Source organism: Lithobates pipiens, unplaced genomic scaffold (assembly GCF_037356315.1).
Source record: "Lithobates pipiens isolate NorthernLeopardFrog02 unplaced genomic scaffold, aLitPip1_a1.2 Scaffold_22, whole genome shotgun sequence".
Classification (NCBI taxonomy): Eukaryota; Metazoa; Chordata; class Amphibia; order Anura; family Ranidae; genus Lithobates; species Lithobates pipiens.
This window is the reverse complement of record NW_027507784.1, coordinates 256209513-256230813: the sequence shown is the minus strand read 5'-3', so window position 1 is coordinate 256230813 and position 21301 is coordinate 256209513. Positions and strand designations below refer to the sequence as shown.

Here is a 21301-nt window from a genome sequence, read left to right as displayed (position 1 = left end):
TGCACGACAGGTTGATACAGAGAAGTGTCATCTAGTAGCTTGTGTATTTGTACAAATGTAGAATTTTCATGACTAGCTGGCATAAACAGTTTTAAAGTTGTTGTGTATTCACAAAATGCCATTACTTGGATTTTTGTTTTGGCAAGATCTGAAGTACTGCATTTAAAAAAAAAAAAAAAAAAAAAAAAAAAAAATTCCTATATACCTTCCTTCACAGTGCTGGTATGGTTATGTAACCTCCCTCCGCTCTCCTCTGATCCAAGGAGAGCAGCAGGAGGAGTTGAAATTCCCCTCTGATTTCAGCCAGTGGGAGGTCACATGACTGTGGAGCTGTGAGCATTTATTTAGGATTATCTTTACATGCCTCTGTCATGCCTTTTTTTTTTTTTTTTTTTTTTTTTTTTTTTAACTGACCACTATCATGGATCAGTTACTGTGGTCAGTTCACAAAGGGGGGACACAGGAACAGGCAGGATTGACCAGCTGTTTTAGATCAAAGGGACTAATTAACACTGCAACAGCACTATGCCATTATGCTTTAAAGGAACTGGAGCACTTTTATTTTTATTACAACTGCTTTAATAAAACTTTGTTTTTGTGTCTTTGCAGGGTAAGCTTGTGGTTGGGCACAATATGCTGCTGGATGTTATGCACACAATACACCAGTTTTTTTGTCAGTTACCTGATGTAAGTAGGTACCTCCTGGACCTCAATCTTTTTTTTTTTTTTTTTTTTAAAGGGTTTTATTGGGATGCTGCAGGGACTGTCTGAATTTTGATCCATGTATGGGTAGACTGATTGTACGCACATTGATCTGTTGCTCGATTTTGTGTACAGAACAGCCTGTTTGGATATTTACTCTTAAGCATTTAGCTCTGTAATACTGCGATTCCTTTTTTTTGCAGGAATTAAATGAGTTTAAAGAAGTCACATCCTCTGTATTTCCAAGGTGAGCATTTTAAATACTATTTCCAGTAACTGTGTAGTCTGTACCATATACTTGTCATAAAGAATATAAAGTATTTATGAATTGATTTTAAGTGTACCTTTTTATTTTTTTATATTTTTTTTTTTTTTTTCTCCCCTCTCCCCATTCTTTTAACCAAACTCCAATTGTTTACAAAATGTTCAGCTTATAAATAAAGGTATTCTTCGCTGAGGATTAATATAAACTGCAATCTTTGCATCTGCTGTCACTAATGGTGGGGTAGTGAAAACAATATACTTTGTAAACTGCATGGTATTTTTCTATTGCTTTTTCTATAAGTGAGGACATGTGCCTGTTGGAAAAAAAAATATTTTTAAAGTGATACTGAACATACAATGCTTAATTGCAAATATCCTTTCTATTTATGTATAAAGATCATGCCATCATAATATGGAAAAAAAAATATTCATTTATTCAAAGATCTGAGGGAGTTCTTAGTACTATGCTGATGTATTAATCTGTGTCTGTACATCTCTCTTTTTTTTTATTTTTTTTTTTTATTTCATAATCTTTATTCATTTTCAACATTCTTTTACATAATAAAAGCAAGAGAAACATTCTCTAACACGTATAACACTTGTTTCACCGTTACAGATACAGTAATACTATAGAGCAGAATAAAACCTTTAGAAAACGTTCCTATCCATGATGTGTCAATAATTCTTCTATCTAACCCCTCTTTTCACTCATTGCTCAGATATTCCTCCTTCCCCTCCTACTTCCTCTCTCTCTACCCGTCCTCCTCCTCTCCCATGCCTCATTCTGGATATCTCATTCTATCCAGCCAGGGTTTCCATATCTTTTTAAATTCTTTAAGATTTCCTCTCCTTAAATATATCACCCTCTCTTTCCATATTGTTTCCATGATTACTAACTGCCAGTCCGCTGCTGAAGGGGCATTTTTTGCTTGCCACCTTTGAGCTAACAATTTTCTTGCCTGGAACAGACATCTCAGTATTGCTTTATTTATGTGTCGCGATCTTCCTATTGCTTCACCCAGGCCCAGCACACATATCCTGGGATCCCCCTTGATCGCCACACCAAATGTTTAATTCAAGGTGATAACAATCTCTAACCAGTAGCGAAACAATTTTGGGCATCGCCAGAACATGTGTGCCAGGTCTCCAGACTCTTGGCATCTAGGGCATATGTCATCTGCTCTGCGTCCAAAACTAAACAGTCTTTTTGGTGTATAATAGGCTCTATGTAGCAGCATTAAGTGTGACATCTTCTGGGCAGGCGAGACTGAGATTGAGTAACCATCCTCCAGTATTTTCAACCACTGTTCGTCCGTGAATATTCCCAATTCCTCCTCCCATTTCCTTCTGCATTTAAACCTTTCTGGGCTTCCTATACTTCCTTCACATATGACTGGATATACATCCGCTATAAATCATTTTGTCCTTACTGGGGCATTTAATCTGCTAAAAATAGGGGAGTTATTCCACACAGGACCTTGCCTATTAAATTGTTTCCCTAGAGCGTGTCTAATTTGAAGGTATTTATAAAATGATTGTTTTGATATATCAAACTGATCTTAAAGCGCTAAATGTTTTTAATATTTTCCCTGTGTATAACTGGGCCAACTTATCTATCCTTTTAACTTCCCATTCTTTATATACCCCTATTTCTTCCATTTCCTGCAGGTTCCGGTTATCCCACAGTGGGGTATACTGAGTTAAGCCTCCCAGGCCTTTAATCGCCTTAACTGCCTTCCACACTTTTACTACTAATTTTATTGTAGGTATTTTTTTTTGGGGAAATGAATTTGCCTCCAGAGCTTCTACCATGTTTTTATGGGCTGTCTCCATTAGTATTAGGGCCCTGTTAGTTCCCCCACCCATCTCCTCATACCCAAGTGTTGTAATTGAGCAGCTAAAAAGTAGCTCCTTGGGTGTGGAACTGCCATTCCTTTTCTTGTAGGTGATTGCAAAGTTTGTAGAGCAATCCTAGATACTCCCCCTTTCCATATAAGTTCTCGAAATAATACCTCCATTTTCCTAAACCACATTATATCTACCCAAATCGGGGAATTGTGTAACACATACAATAACTGAGGCATCCATACCATTTTAATCAAATTACATCCCCCTGCATTCGATAATGGGAGTCTTTTCCAGATTTCGATTTTATTTTTAACCACTTGCCGACCGCCGCACGCCGATGTACGTCGGCAGAATGGCACGGGCAGGCATAAGGGCTTACATGTACGTCCTTGCCTGCCCGCCGGTCGGGGGCCCGATGGGGCCCCCGCCCGGTGCCTGCGGCGGTCGGTATTCGTTCGGGAGCGATCCCGGACGAGGGGGACGGCCATTCATTCATGGCCACCCCCTCTCGATCGCTCCCAGGGAATGAAAATGTCCGGTGACATCACTTCCTCTCCTGTAATGTAAACACAGGAGAGGAAGTGATGTATTCTCTCCTCCGTGTCGGTAGTTTTCGTTCCGGCACCGAGGAGAGAGGTTCGGTGAGTTGCACCAACACACCCCACATACAGTAGAACATGCCAGGCACACTCACACCCCCCCTTTACCCCAGATCACCCCCCAATTACCCCTGCCCCCCCAGTCACAGTGACACCAATTGCTTTTTTTTTATTTTTATTTTTTTGCATTGGTGTCATTTGTGACTGTAATAACTGTTAGGGCAGTTAGGGTTAGCCCCCTTTAGTTCTAAGGTACCCCCCTAACCCCCCCAATAAAGGTTTAACCCCGTGATCACCCCCCGTCGCCAGTGTCACTAAGGCTGGGTTCACATTGCAGCGGTTTATGAGAACGGATGTGATTCGCACCGCACTGCAGTGCAAATCACATCCGATCTCTGTGCGATTCGAGTTCAGCCATACAGATAGTATGGCTGAATTCGCGTTGCACCCGCCGCAAACTCGCACGGGACCCTTTTTTTGGTCTGCAGCAGAATCGGATCGCATGGGTGTTCCCACCATGCGATCCGAGTTTGCAGATCGCACTGCGATATGCAAACTGATCTGGGGGTGTCATTAACATTTCACTGACACTCCCAGCAGTTCGCATAGGGCAGTGTGAACTGCCGCCGGGAGGCATGTGATGCGGGAACCCGCCGCGCATTCGTGGCGTTCCCGCATCGCTCCAGTGTGAACCCAGCCTAATAAGCGATCGTTTTTCTGATCACTGTATTGTCACAGGTGACGCTAGTTAGGCAGGTAGGTATTTAGGTTCGCCGCAGCTTTTTATAGCGCCAGGGACCCCCATATACTACCGCATAAAGCCCCCTAATTGCCCCCTAGTTAACCCTTTCACCAGTGATCACCATATAACTGTTACAGGTGACGCTGGTTGGTTAGTTATTTTTTTTATAGTTTCAGGGCACCCGCCATTTATTACCTAGTCTCACTAGTGTACCCCTAAATTTAGGGGTGTCTACTTTCCAAAATGGGGTCATTTGGGGGGGGTTTGTGCCATCTTGGCATTTTATGGCCTTCAAAACTGTAACGCCCTTAGAAAGCCTGAAGGCGGTGCTTGGTTTTCGAGGCCCCATACGCGGCTAGGCTCCCAAAAAGTCCCACATATGTGGTATCCCCGTACTCAGGAGAAGCAGCAGAATTTATTTTGGGGTGTCATTTCACATATGCCCATAGCATGTGTGAGCAATATATCATTTAGTGACAACTTTGTGAAAAAAAAAAATAAAAAAAAATTAAAGTTTTGTAATTTTCCCGCAACTTGTGGCAAAATATAAAATATTCCATGGACTCAAAATGCCTCTCAGCAAATAGCTTGGGGTGTCTACTTTCTAAAATGGGGTCATTTGTGGGGGTTTTGTGCCATCTTGGCATTTTATGGCCTTCAAAACTGTAATAGGTAGTGAGGAGTGAAGTCAAATATTTACGCCCTTAGAAAACCTGAAGGCGGTTCTTGGCTTTCGGGGCCCCGTACGCGGCTAGGCTCCCAAAAAGTCCCACATATGTGGTATCCCCGTACTCAGGAGAAGCAGCAGAATTTATTTTGGGGTGTCATTTCACATATGCCCATAGCATGTGTGAGCAATATATCATTTAGTGACAACTTAGTGTAAAAAAAAAAAAAAAAAAAAAATTTTTTTTTTTTGTCATTATTCAATCGCTTGAGGCAAAAAAAAAAAATATTCAATGGGCTCAACATGCCACTTATCAATTTCCTTAGGGGGTCTACTTTCCAAAATGGGGTCATTTGGGGGGGTTTTGTACTGCCCTGCCATTTTAGCACCTCAAGAAATGAGATAGGCAGTCGTAAACTAAAAGCTGCGTAAATTCCAGAAAACGTACCTTAGTTTGTAGATGTGACAACTTTTGCGCAAACCAATAAATATACAATTATTGACTTTTTTTTTTACCAAAGACATGTGGCTGAATACATTTTGGCCTAAATGTATGACTAAAATTGAGTTTATTGGATTTTTCTAATAACAAAAAGTAGAAAATATCACTTTCTTTCAAAATTTGCGGTCTTTTTACGTTTATATCGCAAAAAATAAAAATCGCAGAGGCAATCAAATACCATCAAAAGAAAGCTCTATTTGTGGGAAGAAAAGGACGCAAATTTTGTTTGGGTACAACATTGCATGACCGCGCAATTACCAGTTAAAGCAGCGCCAAATTGTAAAAAGACCTCTGGTCATTTACCAGCAAAATGGTCCGGTCTGAAGGTGGTTAAATTTAGCTATTAATGGAACCACATTATCACTTATATATTTATTAGGATCTCTTTGTATGTGTATCCCCAGGTATTTCATGCGCTCCACTACTTCCAGCTGCACACCTATCCCTGGGCTTTGGGCCCTACTTTTATCCAATGGCATAAGAGCTGATTTTTCCCAGTTTATCTCCAGGCCTGAGAACCTCCCGAAATCTATAATAAGTTTCATCCCTTGTCTGAGGGACTGCTCTGTGTCCCCCAGGAAGAGAAGAATATCGTCCGCATATAGCGCTATCCTCTCTTCCCTCGTCCTCCTTTGAAAACCGACCATATTCCTATTAGATCTAATTGCAATAGCTAATGGTTCTATTGCCAGGGCAAAGATCAGGGGTGACAGGGGGCACCCCTGTCTTGTCCCCCTCTCTAGGAAAATCCTATCTGAGTATTCATTATTAACCCTAATTCTAGCACTAGGGCCGTTATACAGGGTTTTTACCCATGCAATAAAATTAGGGCCAAACCCAAATTCCCCCAGTACCCGCCAGATATAGGGCCATTCTAAACTATCGAAGGCTTTGATTACATCCAAAGACATTATTGCCTTATTACCTTCGTTCTCTATAGGTACCTGCATATTAAGATATACTCTTCTTATGTTCGTGCTTGTAGATCTGCCCGGGATAAAACCTGTTTGATCGGGATGTATCAGCCTGGAAATAATTTTATTCAATCTGATGGCTAATACTTTGGCTAATATTTTAGCGTCCGCACAGAGAAGGGAAATGGGTCGGTAGGACTGTGTTTCCAATGGATCCTTCCCCTTCTTGTGCAAGACTATTATTGTTGCTTCAGTCATTGAAGTCGGCAATCTCCCCTCCTTTTTTGCCCAATTAAATACTTTAAGGAGCTCTGGAAGCAATATTTTACCGTAATATTTATAAGTTTCCACAGGAAGATCATCTGGTCCTGGGGATTTCTTATTGGCCATTTCTGCTACTGCGCACTGGATTTCCTCAATTGTTAATGGGGCTTCCATTATCTCACTCTCCTCCTTTGTTAGGGACGGCATTTTGATATTCGCAAAGAACCCATCCATATCCTCGCCAACCTCTGTCCCCCGAGAGGAATACAGTTTGGCATAAAATACCCTAAAGGTATCAGTAATCACCGAGCTCTGTGCTGAGATTTCTCCTTTCTCAGTCCTTATCACTGGGACAGTGGATGGCGAGGAGTTACTTCTTACAATCTGTGCCAACATCTTTCCTACTTTTTCCCCTTCCCCATATTCCACTTGTTTCTGGAACAATCTTTTATTCTCTATTTTCCTGGTGATCACTACCTTATGTTCCTGTTGTTTCTCTAACCATATTTTTTTTTTTTCTCTGGGGTGGGGTTTTCTATATATGCTCTCTGCTATTACTAGATCCCTTTTAACCCTATTCTCCCATTCATTAGATGTTTTCTTAACATTCGCTACCTGTTGAATAAGAATACCCCTAAGATAGGCCTTCAATGCGTCCCATATTACTCCTACTTCTGCAGACCCACTGTTAAACTCCATAAACTCTGCCACTTTAAATAGCACCATATCGGGGTCTCCAATTAACTCAAACCATACTGGATTCATATTCCATACTCTTGGGGGTTTTATCCCCCCTAAGTTTACCGATACTGTCACTAGCGAGTTATCTGACACCCCTCTAGGTTGATAAACTATTTCCCTTACTACACGGCTTGCCTCCTCATTCCCAAGGACTAAATCTATCCTTGAGAGTGAGGAGTATGAGCTTGAGAGTGTCTGTACATCTCTGGTGCTGTGCCAGTCACATTAAATTATAAAAAGCTTTCAGAATGGAGAGATAAAACTAAAACAGTTTTTTTAAAGCTTCATACAAATCCATTTCAGTGTGTGGTGTTGTGTTTTTATTTTTTAACAAGACATGGGTGAAACTTGTGTGACAATAGCTTTCATTTTGTTCACACTGTATATCAATCTGAAAGTTCTGTCAATCCCAGGCTGTGCCATGCCGCTCCAACCTTTCGGTGGTGTGTGTGTGCTGGGACCAACAGGGAGGTGAAGCCTTCATCAATCACCATCTTATCTCATCTTCATAGTTTAGCAGTATGAGAACGTGGAGGTAAGGAGGGTTGTGTAACTTACCAGTGCCTATACACCCACATATGACTATCATGTGGGCTTCACCAATAAAAAAGTGCTTTGAAGGGGACAGGCTGGACTATGATCAGTAGATGTCAACTGGCCTTCTCAATCTCAGGCTGCAGCTGGGACACAGACCAAGAGGGAAGGACGGTCAACAGCAAGATCAACCAGGTTTTTTTGCAGTCTACAGAAAACAAATGTAGTGGATGTAAGCAAAAAAATGCAATATAGCATTTATTGACTTGACTTTTAAAAAAAAAAAATGCAACCTGAAAGGCGAAGGCATAATGAGCTAGTATGCATGGGTGCCTGTCTTTCTGTAAATATCTCCTAAACTGTATAGGTTTAGGAGATATTTATTGGCCCTACAGGTAAGCCTTAATCTAGGCTTACCTGTAGGTCAAAGTGGTTTGTAAGGGTTTACAACCACTTTAAAGTTCTTGCTATAAGGCAAATATGTACAGAATAGGGGTTTTTATTTTTTGCTCAAATATTTGCTAAACGCGCATATACTGCAGAAGAGCGGCCCGTCTGCTTACTTAATTTTGTGCGCACAGTGTACGGGGCATGCATGCTACAGCCGCTTCTGCTGTGATTTGACACAGCGGGAGCCAATCGGTGGGTCCGATGGCCACCACGTCCAGGCGATCATTCAGAGGCGAGACAGAGCAGCGGTCTGCTTATGTAACCAAAGCAGACACCTGATCTGTCAGGGAGCAAAAGATCTTGTGTTGCAGCTAAGCTGACGTGTGTGTGTGTATATACATACATATATGCATGCATACTCCCCCCACCCACCCCCTCCAGTGTATCTGTCCACCACAAAGCACTTCTCAGGGACACACTTGACCCTTTTGAGCGCCCCTGGTGTTAACCCATTCACTGCAGGTGTCATTTATACTGTGACGGTTAAATTTTATTTTTATTTTTTTGCACTGTTCACTGTATTAGTGTCAAAAAACACTGACCGCCACCATTACTAGTTTATCCCATAGTTTGTAAACGCTATACTCCCCCCCCCCCCCCCCTGAATGCTTTACAGCAGAAGGTAAACTGTGCAAAAAATAAACACCAAGGGGATCAAATGCCAACAAAAAAGCTTTTTGTGTGAAAAATCTTTTTTTTTTTTTTTTTTTTTTTTTTTCCGGTACAGAATCTCATGACCATGCACTTATCAGTTATGGCAACAAAGTGCCATATCACAAAAATGGCCTGGTCAGGAAGGGGGTAAAACCTTCCGGAGCTGAAGTGGTTAAAGAAAGGAGTATACTTGGTAGTAGGGGTGTTGAATTTAATTGCAGCATTGATGCATCACGATTCGGCATCAATGCTGCGACCGCTACTAAAGTATTTTGGTATGACCTCCTGTGTGTGCTGCTCTATGCCACGCTTCTCTGAATGTATTTGAAAGCCCGGTGCCCTGCCTCTCCACACTGAGCCGTGTGCATTAGCTGTGCCCTCCTTCCACCAAGGTCATCCCAAGCCACGTTGGTAAGCGCTTTTCCCTGGAGCCTGTGTGAGGTGTGACGCAGCTGTTCAGGTAACGCTAGCTCCTGGTACCTGTAAGTTGACCCACGAGAGGTTTCCTCTGCTCTCCCTGACAAACTGCAGCAGTGCTGGTGCTGCCTCTCTCCCCATATAGCATCAAGGCTACATGGTTGGCCCCTCTTGTTCCATCCCTTGGCACTCTGTGCTGTGAAGCTGGGGGCTGGTGGATACTGGCATTGTTTTTCCCCCATTGGAGGCAGGTAGTCTCCTCTCTTACTCTTAGTCTTACTCTGCACAAGTAAGTTACTTTAAAATAAACTTGATGGTGAACCTAACAAGTGACAATGCCATTTCATTATGGTTTATGTATGTCTTGGTGATTGATTCACATCACAACTTCATTAATACAGATTTTTGTATGATTTATGGTTTCCCTCATCACAGATCCCACACAAGCAGTATTGCCTGTGTAGGATCTGTGATGAGCGAAAAAACATAAAAAAAAAGTGATTTATGTGAATCACTGAGACATGCACCATAATTTAATGAAGTCTGGAGCTCCTCTTTTAAGTTATCTGCTGTAATTTACACTTTTCTAAATGCAGGGAGTGGTTTTTGGGTGGGGGTGTGTTTAAGGACAGATAAAACAAAAAATAAAATTTAGTTCTTCTGACTGCTTGAAATTTTTTGGATGAAAACTGAGCACAGTAATCACGATGCATCGCTGAATCTAATCGTGGACAGGTCAATCGTAATCGAATCGTGAGGTAAGTGAAGACGGCACCCCTACTTAGAAGGCATCTGTTGACTTGCACAACTCAACTCATGCAATCTGAGCTTCCACATACATTATAAAGTACAAATCGTGAAACCGATATATTCAGTGTTTAGGTATCTCCCGTTATTGAGGAAACAAGAAAACCCATAGCTTGGAAGAAACCCCAGCAAAGCAGAGAGAATAAGTACTAGTATAGAAGAAGTATTAAAACAGTCTTGCGGTCCACCACCCTTGGGGGGGGGGGGGGGGGGGTGGAGCAGAATGATATGGAAGAAAGGGTAGGGGAACAAATTAAATGACAATAAGGGATCCCTCAGTGTTCAAAATAGTCTGCCAAAAGGCTCATTATCGCAACTGACACGTCTGGTACTCAGAGCCATTGTATATGGAAGAGTACTTGGTCCTTCCAGTAAAACCATTTTTGGCTTATTTCAGAGGTCTTCTCCCCATGTGCTGCCATAAAGTCCTTGATTTACTGGATATTTACTCTGGAAAAGCAGCTCTCCTCCAAATGTGGGACAGTGGTTTACCAAGCTCTGGAGATGCAGGTTTTGGTGTCATTTAATAGCTGCAGAAGCAAAGATTTCTTGTAGAGTTTACGTGGCATATGGGTTAGATGAAGCTGTATCTGCCAAAGAGTCCTGTCATCTTAGGACCGGTCACCAGAAAATTTTGTAAGACCGTGCAATCTCAAAAGATATGCAAAAATTTGCCAACTTAAGTTGCACAGTGCTAGGAAAGCCCAGCATAGTGAGGGAAGAGTTTGGCCAGTTTAGCTGGTGTTCTATACCACCTGGTGACAATCTTATAAGAAATTTCTTGGTTATATTACAAATTGACGCTTTATCTACACTTTATGGGCACTTTATTTGCCGTTCTGAGAAAGTAGTACCTAAATCATTCGCTCATTTACTAAGGAACCCAGTGTCTCCTTGAGAATCCAGCAAACACCATTTCATAAATTGACAACTTCAGCCACACTGGACCTCCCCAGTCATACAAGTCTTAAAAGGCGTTAAGTCCCTGAGAAACACTTGCAGTGCAGGGAGGGAATGCAAAAAATGGGACATTTGTAGTTGTCGCCAGTGGTCTAGCATCAAGACCTCATGAGCTGTTGAGTGAGCAGAATCGTCCCACTCCGTCCCCCGTTACAAAGCCTCTTCTGCCTACTAGAGTAAAATACCTAGACCGTTCCTGCTATGTATTCCTATGGGCAGATGTTTCTGAAGAGTGTTTAGCTGACCAGACTGTGGAAGTCCCGACAAGGGAAACTGTGGTTTGTCTTGTTCCAGTGAGACCCATCGTTTGCCCCCCCCCCCTCCCTCCCTCTTTTTTTTTTTTTTTTTTGTTCTCAATTTTCCTTTTTGCAGCTTTCAGAGGGTGTAAAAGAACAAACCTTTTCTGAAAGCACAGGTTGGGTAGAATAAAAAGATGGTGGTACCGGTTTTGTAGGCCCATGATATTTGTGAAAATGTGTATCAAAACCATGGTTTCAATAAAAATAGGCTAGAATCATTAGCACACACTAAACATGACTTGCACCCCCGTGCCACCAATCAGTGCCCATTACCAGTCTCAGCTGCCTTAGTGTCCATCAGTGCTACCTCATCAGCGCCCTTCAGTGCAGTAGAAAAATGACTTTACAAAATGTACTGACAGACTAAAACTATAGTAAAAAAAACAACCCAGCAATGATTAGATACCACCAAAAAAGCTTTGTGTGAAGAAAATTATAAATTCATATAGGTAGTGTTGCATGACCGTGCAATTGTCATTCAAAGTGCGATAGCGCTGAAAGTTGAAAATTTGGCTGGGCTGGAAATGGGTCAAAGTGCCCAAGTAGGCAAGTGGTTAAGGTTGTCTACCACTGATCTAAAGGTACATAACTAGTAACTTGAGCTAAAAATTTGACACTTGTTAAGTACGCAATTTGCAGTGCTGTGTGCGCTCTGCATTTGGTGTACTTTACAAAAAAATATGGTGGCCTACATTTTAATGTGATGCAATACTTCATAGGACTAGACGTCAAATACTGCATGAGTATTTGCATTTAAAATAACTTTTTCCTGTCTCTAACATGTGTTTTTTTTTTTTTTTTTTCACATTCTTTAACTGAAGAGCAAGGTATTCTTTCTATTGCTAAATGACAGGTCAGGGCTTCTGGTGTTTCAAAAGCCGGCACCTACCATTCCCCTAACCAAGAGGCTCATTTTCTGGCAGCCAGCTATTAAAGGGGCTTCAAAAATCATTCAAAGCACCCCCAGAACAACTGGGCCATGGTTGTTGGAAAGAAGCCATTATCATACAACATGGGGACAAAGTGCTTTGCCAGGACACCCACCTTTTTGTGTGTTTTTTTTTTTTCTATTTTTTGTTTTTTTGCGGTCAGTGGGAGAATTTGGCTGACCGCAAGTAAGTCATTAACCATTGACTGCGAAGGATGTGGCGTGTGCTAGCGCCTTATCAACCAGCTAGTTTTCACGTGCTGGTGAGGCCAAGTCTGTTTACTTTTTTGTGAGTTGATGTTTAATTTATGTGGCATTTTACCAAATCCTATTTTTGGGGTAAATGCTGCATAAACCTATAGTGAATTGAGCTTTTCCAGATCTTGGATATGTGACCAAAATATTGCATGCAATAGAGTTGAACTTGCCATTAATAAACTATATATATATATATATATATATATATATATATATATATATATATATATATATATATATATATATATATATATATATATATATATATACATTTTTTTTTTTTTTTTTAACTAGTCAGCCGGGGTGCAATTCCACTGTAAATTAATGGTTGCTAAATTGACCATTGATACAAGTTGTAGCTGAAGGGGGGAAAGTCAAGTCATGTGAAATGTCCCCGTCCCCCCCCTTATTTCAGACAAACTTTTTAACATGTTCCAGCAACTGCAGCCATTCCCCTTCTCCCCCCCGTGACAGCGGGTGGGCATCTTCTCTGGGCGCCTGCTGTCACTGTTTGGAAAAAAAATTCAATTCATTCGTTCAGTGAATGGAAAACTACAAGTCCTAAAAGCCTTTGCAGCTGTCGACTTGTAGTTTCTTTGAACTACCATGGCACTGTTGAGTGCACTGGTTATTCCAGTCAGTGTTTATTTGCCTGGCGGTATGCGCAGATATACACTAAGCCTGCAGAAGTCCTGCAGTGCATTCCAGCCTCCTAGTATAAAAATAATGCACTTTTTCTCTTCTTTTGTCAACGTATCCTTTAATCACTTTGCCGGCATTTAGCAAGATTTATGGCCGTGGCAGTGAAAGGGTTAAACTGCTACAAGTACAGGAATGTATTTTCTTGCCAGAAATCCAGTGAACTCCTTTTTGAGCTAATACAGTGCCTCTGCTACACTGAAATCGACTACAGAAAGCAATCATGTTAGAGATAAAGATATTGTTAGTCCTAAGGATTGCTGGGGGTGGTTTCTGTAGTTCTACAGAATATGTATAACACTGCAGGGCTTATTTTATTTTTTTTACAGCAAATCAGTTTCACAGAAGACTTGGTTTTTGCAGTAATTTTTCCTTCCACTTTTAAGTAGGCTAATCTGTCTTTCAGAGTCCTGGATACCAAGCTTATGGCAACTACGCAACCTTTTAAGGTAACATTCCAATATTTTAGTGTTTGTGTCATTTGGTTTTACTGATTAGTTTGGCTCCTATATATAGTTGAAGCGATGCATGTAGTTTAGGAGATGAAGCAAATATGAACTATGAGTATCCTTGGCAATTGTGCTTGAATCCCTGTTCTGTTGAATGCACTACTTTGGTTTTAAAGTGTAATTCCTGCCAAAACGTCTGTATTAACTAAAGGAATATTGTTAAGGATTTCAGTTTCTTCTGTCATAGTGAGGGGGATCACTGAGATGGGTGAAAGTCTTTTATAGAGAGCAACAGGGCAGGTTTCTACTTTTTTATTTAATTTTTTTTGACAGTCCCTGACCTAAGCCACAATCCGCTGGTGTTTCACCCCAATTAGGCTTTATAGGGGTATTTTCATGGAGGGTGGTTTTGTACTAATCTATGCTATACTTTCCAAGCTGGATGAGTTTTTTTTTACCCCCCCCCCCCCCGGAGTGGTAGAGGACCCGAGAAGCAAGCTTCGGACTTGGAGCAGTGCAGTTTTGTCTTCTAACTCGCAGTGATAGATGGTATCAGTAGGGTTTAACCTTTCCTCTGCTCCCATTAAAAGCAAGTGAAATAACACAAACGGCGCAAATTTTTCAGATTTCTAAAATGTCAGGCATTTTCTGTTATGAAGTGATGAGAGGAGCAGCTCTAATCCAAGTGTAGCAGTGGAACAGACTTTATTCAAAAGGTAATGCACTCACTAGAACATGGAGAATATTGGCGTATGAAATTTTAACAGCCATGCTGTGTGCAGAGATCCAGAGCTGCCGCTGTGGAGTGCGGTGTCATTGCGTCCTGCGGCTCCAGTGGTTTTTGGTGTTCTGGACTAGATGGAGGAGGTTCAGGGGGAAGCTATCAATGTTCTCTGGATGAAATGGGCTGTAGCTGTGAATGCCTTCAGAGCATGCATGCTCCTGACTAAGGGTGTGATGACACAGCGCTTCACAGCTGGAACTCGAGATCTCTGCACACCTGAGTATGACTATTACCATTTGATGTGCCTATTTAATCCACGTTCTAGCGAGTATTGGCTTTTTAATAAAATGGGTTCTTCCTATAGATGCAGAGTCTCTAATGCTCTCAAGCAGGCTGCCTAATAAGGGTGCGACAAAGGGATTTTTCTTCCCTGTGGTTACAACCCAGGACTAATTGACCATCGCATTCAATGAGGACTTCTCCTTATCCTTCTTTTATTTTGTTTGCTTATTGCATACTGCGTAACCCGTTCCACATCCCTAGCCAGAGGTGCTCTCTCTCTGGCTACAGAGTTACTAGTGCTCCAATAATCCTTTTCCTTTTTATGAAAAGAATTGCCTCTAAATTGTGCTCCTATAGAATTCTGTCGCATGCACCCCTGTACAGCCAGTTTAGTTGACAACCTTGTGCAGTCATGCTCTACCATTGTCACTATAATTAAGCCTGTCCAGAGTAATGATCTGAAACGCACACTGGCAAGAGGGTGTACAGTGGGGGGGGGGGGGGACTGATCCCCTTGCTGATTTTGTCCACTGACAAAGTAGTCAAATTTTTAATAGGTTTATTTTAACTGTGAGAGACAGAAGAACAAAAATATCCAGGAAAAACACACTTCAAAAGTGTTATAAATTTGATTTGCATTTGAACCACTTCAGCCCCGAACCATTTGGCTGGCCAAAGACCAGAGCACTTTTTGCAATTCGGCATTGTGTCGCTTTAACTAACAATCGTGTGGTGGTGCGACGCGGCTCCCAAACAAAATGGACTTCCCTTTTTTTTTTGCACAAATGGCTTTCTTTTGGTGGTATTTGAGCACCTCTGCCGTTTTTGTATTTTTTGCGCTATAAACAACAATTTTTTGAAAAAAAGAATCGTTTACTTTTTGCTATATCCTCAAAAAAAATTTTTTCCGTAGTTTTGGCCGGACACATTTTTGGGACCATTGGCGTTAATAGAGGCCAGTGTGATTTTAAAAATGTATTGATCACTGTAGAAATGTCACTGCATAATGTTTTTACCCAGCTGTGCCGTTCTGCGCAGTACAACTGCGGCGGCTGGTCGGCATGTGGTTAATGAGTGATATGAGAAATATTTGACCCCTTCCCAAAAAAATTACTTGGTGGCCAAACCCTTCTTGGCAATAAGAGATCAGATGTTTCTTGTAGTTGGCCACCAGGTTTGCACACATGTAAGGAGGGATTTGTCCCACTCGTCTTTGCAGATCCTCTCCAAGTCATTAAGGTTTTGAGGCTGATGCTTAACTTGAGCCTTCAGCTCCCCCGTACATTTTCTATGGGATTAAGGTCTGGATACTGCCTAGGCCACTCCAGGACCTTAATGTGCTTCTTGAGCCACTCCTTTTGTAGCTTTAGCTGTGTGTTTTTGGGTTATGTTGGCATACCCATCCACGACCCGTTTTAAATACCCTGGCTGAGGGAAGGAGGTTCTCGCCTAAGATTTGACAGTACATGGTCCCATCCATCATCCCTTTTTTTAATACGAAGAAGTTTTGCTGTCCTCTTAGCAGAAAAACACCCCCAAAACATAATGTTTCCACCCACATACGTTTGAAAGTGGGGATGGTGTTGGGGTCATAAGCAGCTTTTTTCCTCCTCCGAAACCTGGCCAGTTCAGTTGATGCTAAAGAGCTAGATTGTGTAATCTGACTGCAACACTTTCACCCACATCTCCTCTGAATCGGTCAGTTATTCGTTAGAAAACTTCAGACCGGCCTGTACATCTTACTTGAGCATGGGAACCTTTCGTCTGCACTGCAGGATTTCATTGTGTTGCCAATTGTTTTCTTGGGGACTATGGTCCCAGCTTCTGAGTTTATTGGCAAGATTCTCCTGCATAGTTCTGGGCTGATTCCTCACTATTCTCATGATCCTTGAAACTCCTTGGGGTGAGATCTTGCATGGAGCGCCAGACAAAGGAGATTCACAGTTATCTTGTGTTTCTTCCATTTGCAAATGATCGCACCAACTGTCACCCTCACCAAGCTGCTTGGCAATGGTCTTGTATCCTATCCCAGCCTTGTGTAGGTCTGCAGTCTTGGCCCTGACATCCTTGGACAGCTCGTTGGTCTTGGCTATTGTGGAGAGATGGAATCTAATTGCTTCAAATTCTGTGGATAGGTGGTTTTTATACAGTTAACCTGAGATTAGGAGCACTTCCTTGAGTGCTTCTAATCTCCATTTGTTGCCTGTATAGCAGACACTGCAGAAAGACTAAGAACCGGGATTTAAAATTCCCATACCACTACCTCAGTTGCTTTGGTACTGATAGCTCATCAAGGGAGGTAGATCAAGTGTGGGTGTGTAGGGTGTACGATGTTGGTTCATTTCATTTTTTAACCCTCTGATCTGTTCCCAATCAAAAGGGGGTAGCTGACCCATCTTGGATCTTAAAGCCTCAAATGTCCTCATTTTGTTTAAAAATGTTTGCATGGAATATGTACTTTCATGTCCCCGTTTTCTCTTATATTCACCGACACACAGCTCCTCTCTGTAACAAATAGGTTGTTAGCCTTCTCACTAGAATACTAGGCATAGTTGTAACACAACACTCAAAACTCTTAGTTCTGCCCAAGGGGGGCGGTCCCTTGGGCTACAACCCTCCACCCTGCCATGCAGCCATCAGTTTTATTTTGCCTAGTGGAGAAGGACCTACGAACCCTGCGGGCCCATTGGTCCGTGCTTTTTTTTTTTTTTTTTTTTTTTTTTTTTTTTTTTTGCAGAAGCTTGGTTGTGCAAGATAGCTGATCACAGGATCATTCATAAACAGCCGGCTGGGTGACAGGCTGGAAACCCTTATCCTTGTAGTCTCCCCAGTCTGGCCATCACACGTGTGCAGGTTGCAGCTACGGCTCGGCAGGCCACAACCGAAACCTCAGCTCCAGAGGTGGTCGGTGAGCTTCTATGCTCCGGGGCGTACATATGACCGGGCTACTGATGTCTGCGTCACAGTATGCCGAGGCCAGCAGCTACCCTGTACTGATCAGTGAGTAGTTCTGCAATGGAATGTCTCCCAGCTGTTCAGGACTGGTAAGTACGGCTCTCCATTCCTCGGTGGGGCTGAGCAGCTGGGCATTCCCTGGTAGGTCGATTCCGGGGTCCCTCACCTCCATCTCTTCTCTCCCCAGTCCATATCTTCCCTCCCATCCCCCCCCTGGGGGAATGGTGTATGTGTGCTCTCGCCTGAGATGGGGTGGGGGCTGGCTATAGGTGTCCTGGGCCTCTGTGTTTAAGCTCCCGGAAGGTGCATGTGAGGTTATGCTGTGGTCTGGTGCGGCGCTGTGTCTGTCACATTCTAAATGTACCTCATGGAGCTGCTGGTGGCCATTTTAGGCATGGGCGAGGTAGTATGCCTTCCTGGGCTTCAGCGGCCAGTTTCCAAGTGATCTTCTATTCAGAACACTGGCGGCCATTTTCTGGAAGCCTGAACACGTTTTTCAGTGTTCTCTAGCAGCAGCATGGCTCATGTGCTCTCTCAGCCATTTTCCCTGTGTTTCTTGTCTATGTACTGGATGCTGGGGAGCCATTTTATTGAAGCCTGAGCACGTTTTATAGAACGTTTTAGCGCTTATTCTGGCGGCTGCCTCCGACACAGCTTTTGTTTCCTCTGCACTTGGGAGCGCTCAGGGTCTACAGGCACTACTTGTGCACAGTGCAGAACTCCTCAGGGTGGTGAGTCTGGCGGGAAAGAGCCCCTCAGTCAGTGGCAGTAAGGAGGGTTGGACTGTCACTGTCCTTAGTCCCCTTCGGGTGGCAGACAGGGTAGGGTCCGCATGGCTTCAGAAACTGGTGTCTTCCCCTAAAATCCAGGCAATTGCAACCGAGTCACCTGCGGACTGCGCAATGCCCATGGACACCCTGACAGCGGTCCTCAATGTGTTCGTTGCCAAGATGGAGGCGGTGAGTGGAAAGAAAGGTGCGTTAGAGGCCCCTGCCCCCCCCCCCCCCATCCTCTGGAGAGAGCTCTGATGCAGACTCGGGTCCTGCTGAGGCTGGTGACCCCTGCTCTGTCTTGTCAGATGACGCTGACCAGGACCGTTTGGACAGTGAGGATGAGTCCCTATCCGGGTGTGACAAAGCGCTTGTTAAAGCACTTATCACAGCTGTGCGTGATACCCTGAAGATTCAGGAGCCAGCGGATCACTCTGCTGATGTACCGGTCCCTTTTTGGGTCCCGCAAGCCAGCACGTTCACCTAAGGTATTCCCGTATCGGACTTATTTTGACAAGTTCATTTACAAGGAATTTACAAGGAATCGGGTATCAAACAACAGACCCCAAATACATGGCGGTGCGTTACCCCTTTGAGGAAAGCTTTCTCAAAAAATGGTCTGCTCCTCCAGTCGTGGACCCCCCCCCCCCCCCCCCCCCCCAGTATCCAGGTTAAATAAAGTAACCACTATCCCAGTTGAGGGGACTCCTGCATTCAAGGATCCCATGGGCAGGAAGGCCGAGGCAGTGGCTCGTTCCTTGTTCCTTGTTTACGGTTGTGGGGTCAGCCGTGCAACCAGTACAGACATCCGCACTTGTGTCCCAGACACTGAGTGGGCAAAAATTTTGCACTGCGAATTGGGAGAGCAACAGGTTTCCCCTGTCTGTGTGGAACTAGCAGACCAACTAGTGCAAGGTCTTTAAGTCTGTGACACGGCCCTGGATACTCTCCCTCTGCTATCCAGGGCTTCAGTGTCAGTTGTGGTGCTGAGGTGCCTAATTTGACTAAAATGCTGGTCTGTTGACCAGGCTTTCAAAAGCCTTGACGGATCTTCGCTTCCTTGGCGACTGGCTCTTTGGAGCCTCATTAGATCACATTATAAAAAATGCCACTGGTGGTAAGAGTACCTCAGGTCAGGAAGGCTAACAAGCCACACCGTAGGCAAGGTCCCTCTTTTTCTGCTGACAAACAGCTTGTTTGTCCGCCTGGAGCTTCGACAAAATGTCTCCAGCCCGACAGGACGTCCACGGATGGTCAAAAACATCCCTGGAACCGCAAGCCTAACAAGCCTGCGAATAAAAGTGCTACCACGTGAAGGTTTGCCCCAACCATGTCTCAATTGGGGGGTCACCTTCGGCAGTTTGCAGCCCGGTGGTCCTCCCGGTTATCTGACCAATGGGTCTGCAATCTGATTTCCACAGGCTACAAGATAGAGTTCCTCTCTTGGCCACAAAACAGATTCTTCCCCTCCAGCATACCCGTATCCCTGGTTCGCTGGAAGGCCCACTTAAAGGTGGTAAGGGATTTGCTGAATCGCGGGGTGGTTGTACCGGTTCCAGAATCGGAACACTTCCAGGGATTCCAGGGATTCAATTCTGTTTGTGGTTCCCAAGAAGGAAGGGGTACGTCCTAAAAGCCCTCAATCATTTTGTAAAAGTTCAGAATGGAATCAATTCGCTCAGTAGTCGCTGCACTCCATCAAGGGGACTCCCTGGCGTCCTGACATCGAGGATGCGTACCTGCACATACCCATATGCCTCTGGCATCAAAAGTTTCTGCGGTTTGCAGTCGGAAGCCCACTACCAGTTTGTGGCTCTTCCCTTTTTTGGTTTGGCTTTACTAAGGTATTGGCTACAGTTTTGGCGTTGCTACGGCCACGTGGGATTGCAATCGTGGGATACCTAGACTATCTCCTCCTGAGGGCATCTTCCGCCTCAGAATTAGAGGCGGATGTGGCGATCACCGTGCAGACCCTGCAGGAATTTGGGTGGCTGTTGAACCTAAAGAAGTCGGTCAGACAAGCCGGGTTTAAATCACAAGTACTTCAGATCAGGTTCTCGGGCACACAACGCTGTAGAGCAGACAGTGGGGACAGTCTGTGACAGACGGGCTTAAATAGCCCGTCTGGTGCCAACAGGGGTGCACGCATGATGGTGCCCACTGACGTGAGCCAGAGATCCTGGGCGCAGATTTCTGGCAGGATCTCATGACACAGCGTCTGCCGTACCTAGGCTTGCTGCTGGACTCCAGGGAAGCGGGAGTTTCTCCCTTCAGACAAGCTGCAGACTCTGAGATCCATGGTAAAACTGCTGACGTAAGTGGTCGTCACTCAGCATTTGCATGCAATTACTGGGACTCATGGTAGCCTCCTTCGAGGCAGTACCTTATGCCCAGTTCCACAACAGAGTCCTGCAGAAGGAGATTTTGACAAAATGGGACAAATCTCAGTTGTCCCTGAATCGACAGATCCAGGTGAGCCAGACTCTCTGATCTGGTGGTTGAGGTACCCGGTGATTCAGTCCGGAAAAGTTCCTTCCTCTGAAATGGACAATTATCACAACGGATGCCGTCTCTCCAGCTGTGTTGGAGTGATGGGAGTTCAGTCGACCCAGGGCCTCTGGTCGATGGAAGAATCCGAGTTGCTGATCAATCTGCTCGAATTGAGAGCTATCAGGCCGTGCCTCTCCACATGGTCGAGGCAAACTATTTGAGTCGACAGATGCCGGACCCAGGATAATGGGCATTGCATCCGGAGACATTCATGTTTCTGTGCCTGAGGTGAGGCACACCAGACGTGGATCTGCTGGCCTTTCATATCAATCAGAAGGTGCCAAGATTCGTGTCCAGGACAAGAGATCCATTGGGCGACGCG

The 21301-nt window shown here is 43.8% G+C and overlaps 1 protein-coding gene across 2 annotated transcripts in view; it reads left to right on the top strand.

Moving 5' to 3' along the window:
- PARN (poly(A)-specific ribonuclease) overlaps nt 1-21301 on the top strand; it is a 228896-nt gene that overhangs the window by 62596 nt on the left and 144999 nt on the right. For both annotated transcript variants that reach the window (XM_077448968.1, XM_077448969.1), the window contains 3 exons: nt 610-687; nt 906-949; nt 13656-13698. In XM_077448968.1, coding sequence (XP_077305094.1) covers nt 610-687; nt 906-949; nt 13656-13698 — 165 coding nt within the window. The remainder of the gene's footprint in view (nt 1-609; nt 688-905; nt 950-13655; nt 13699-21301) is intronic.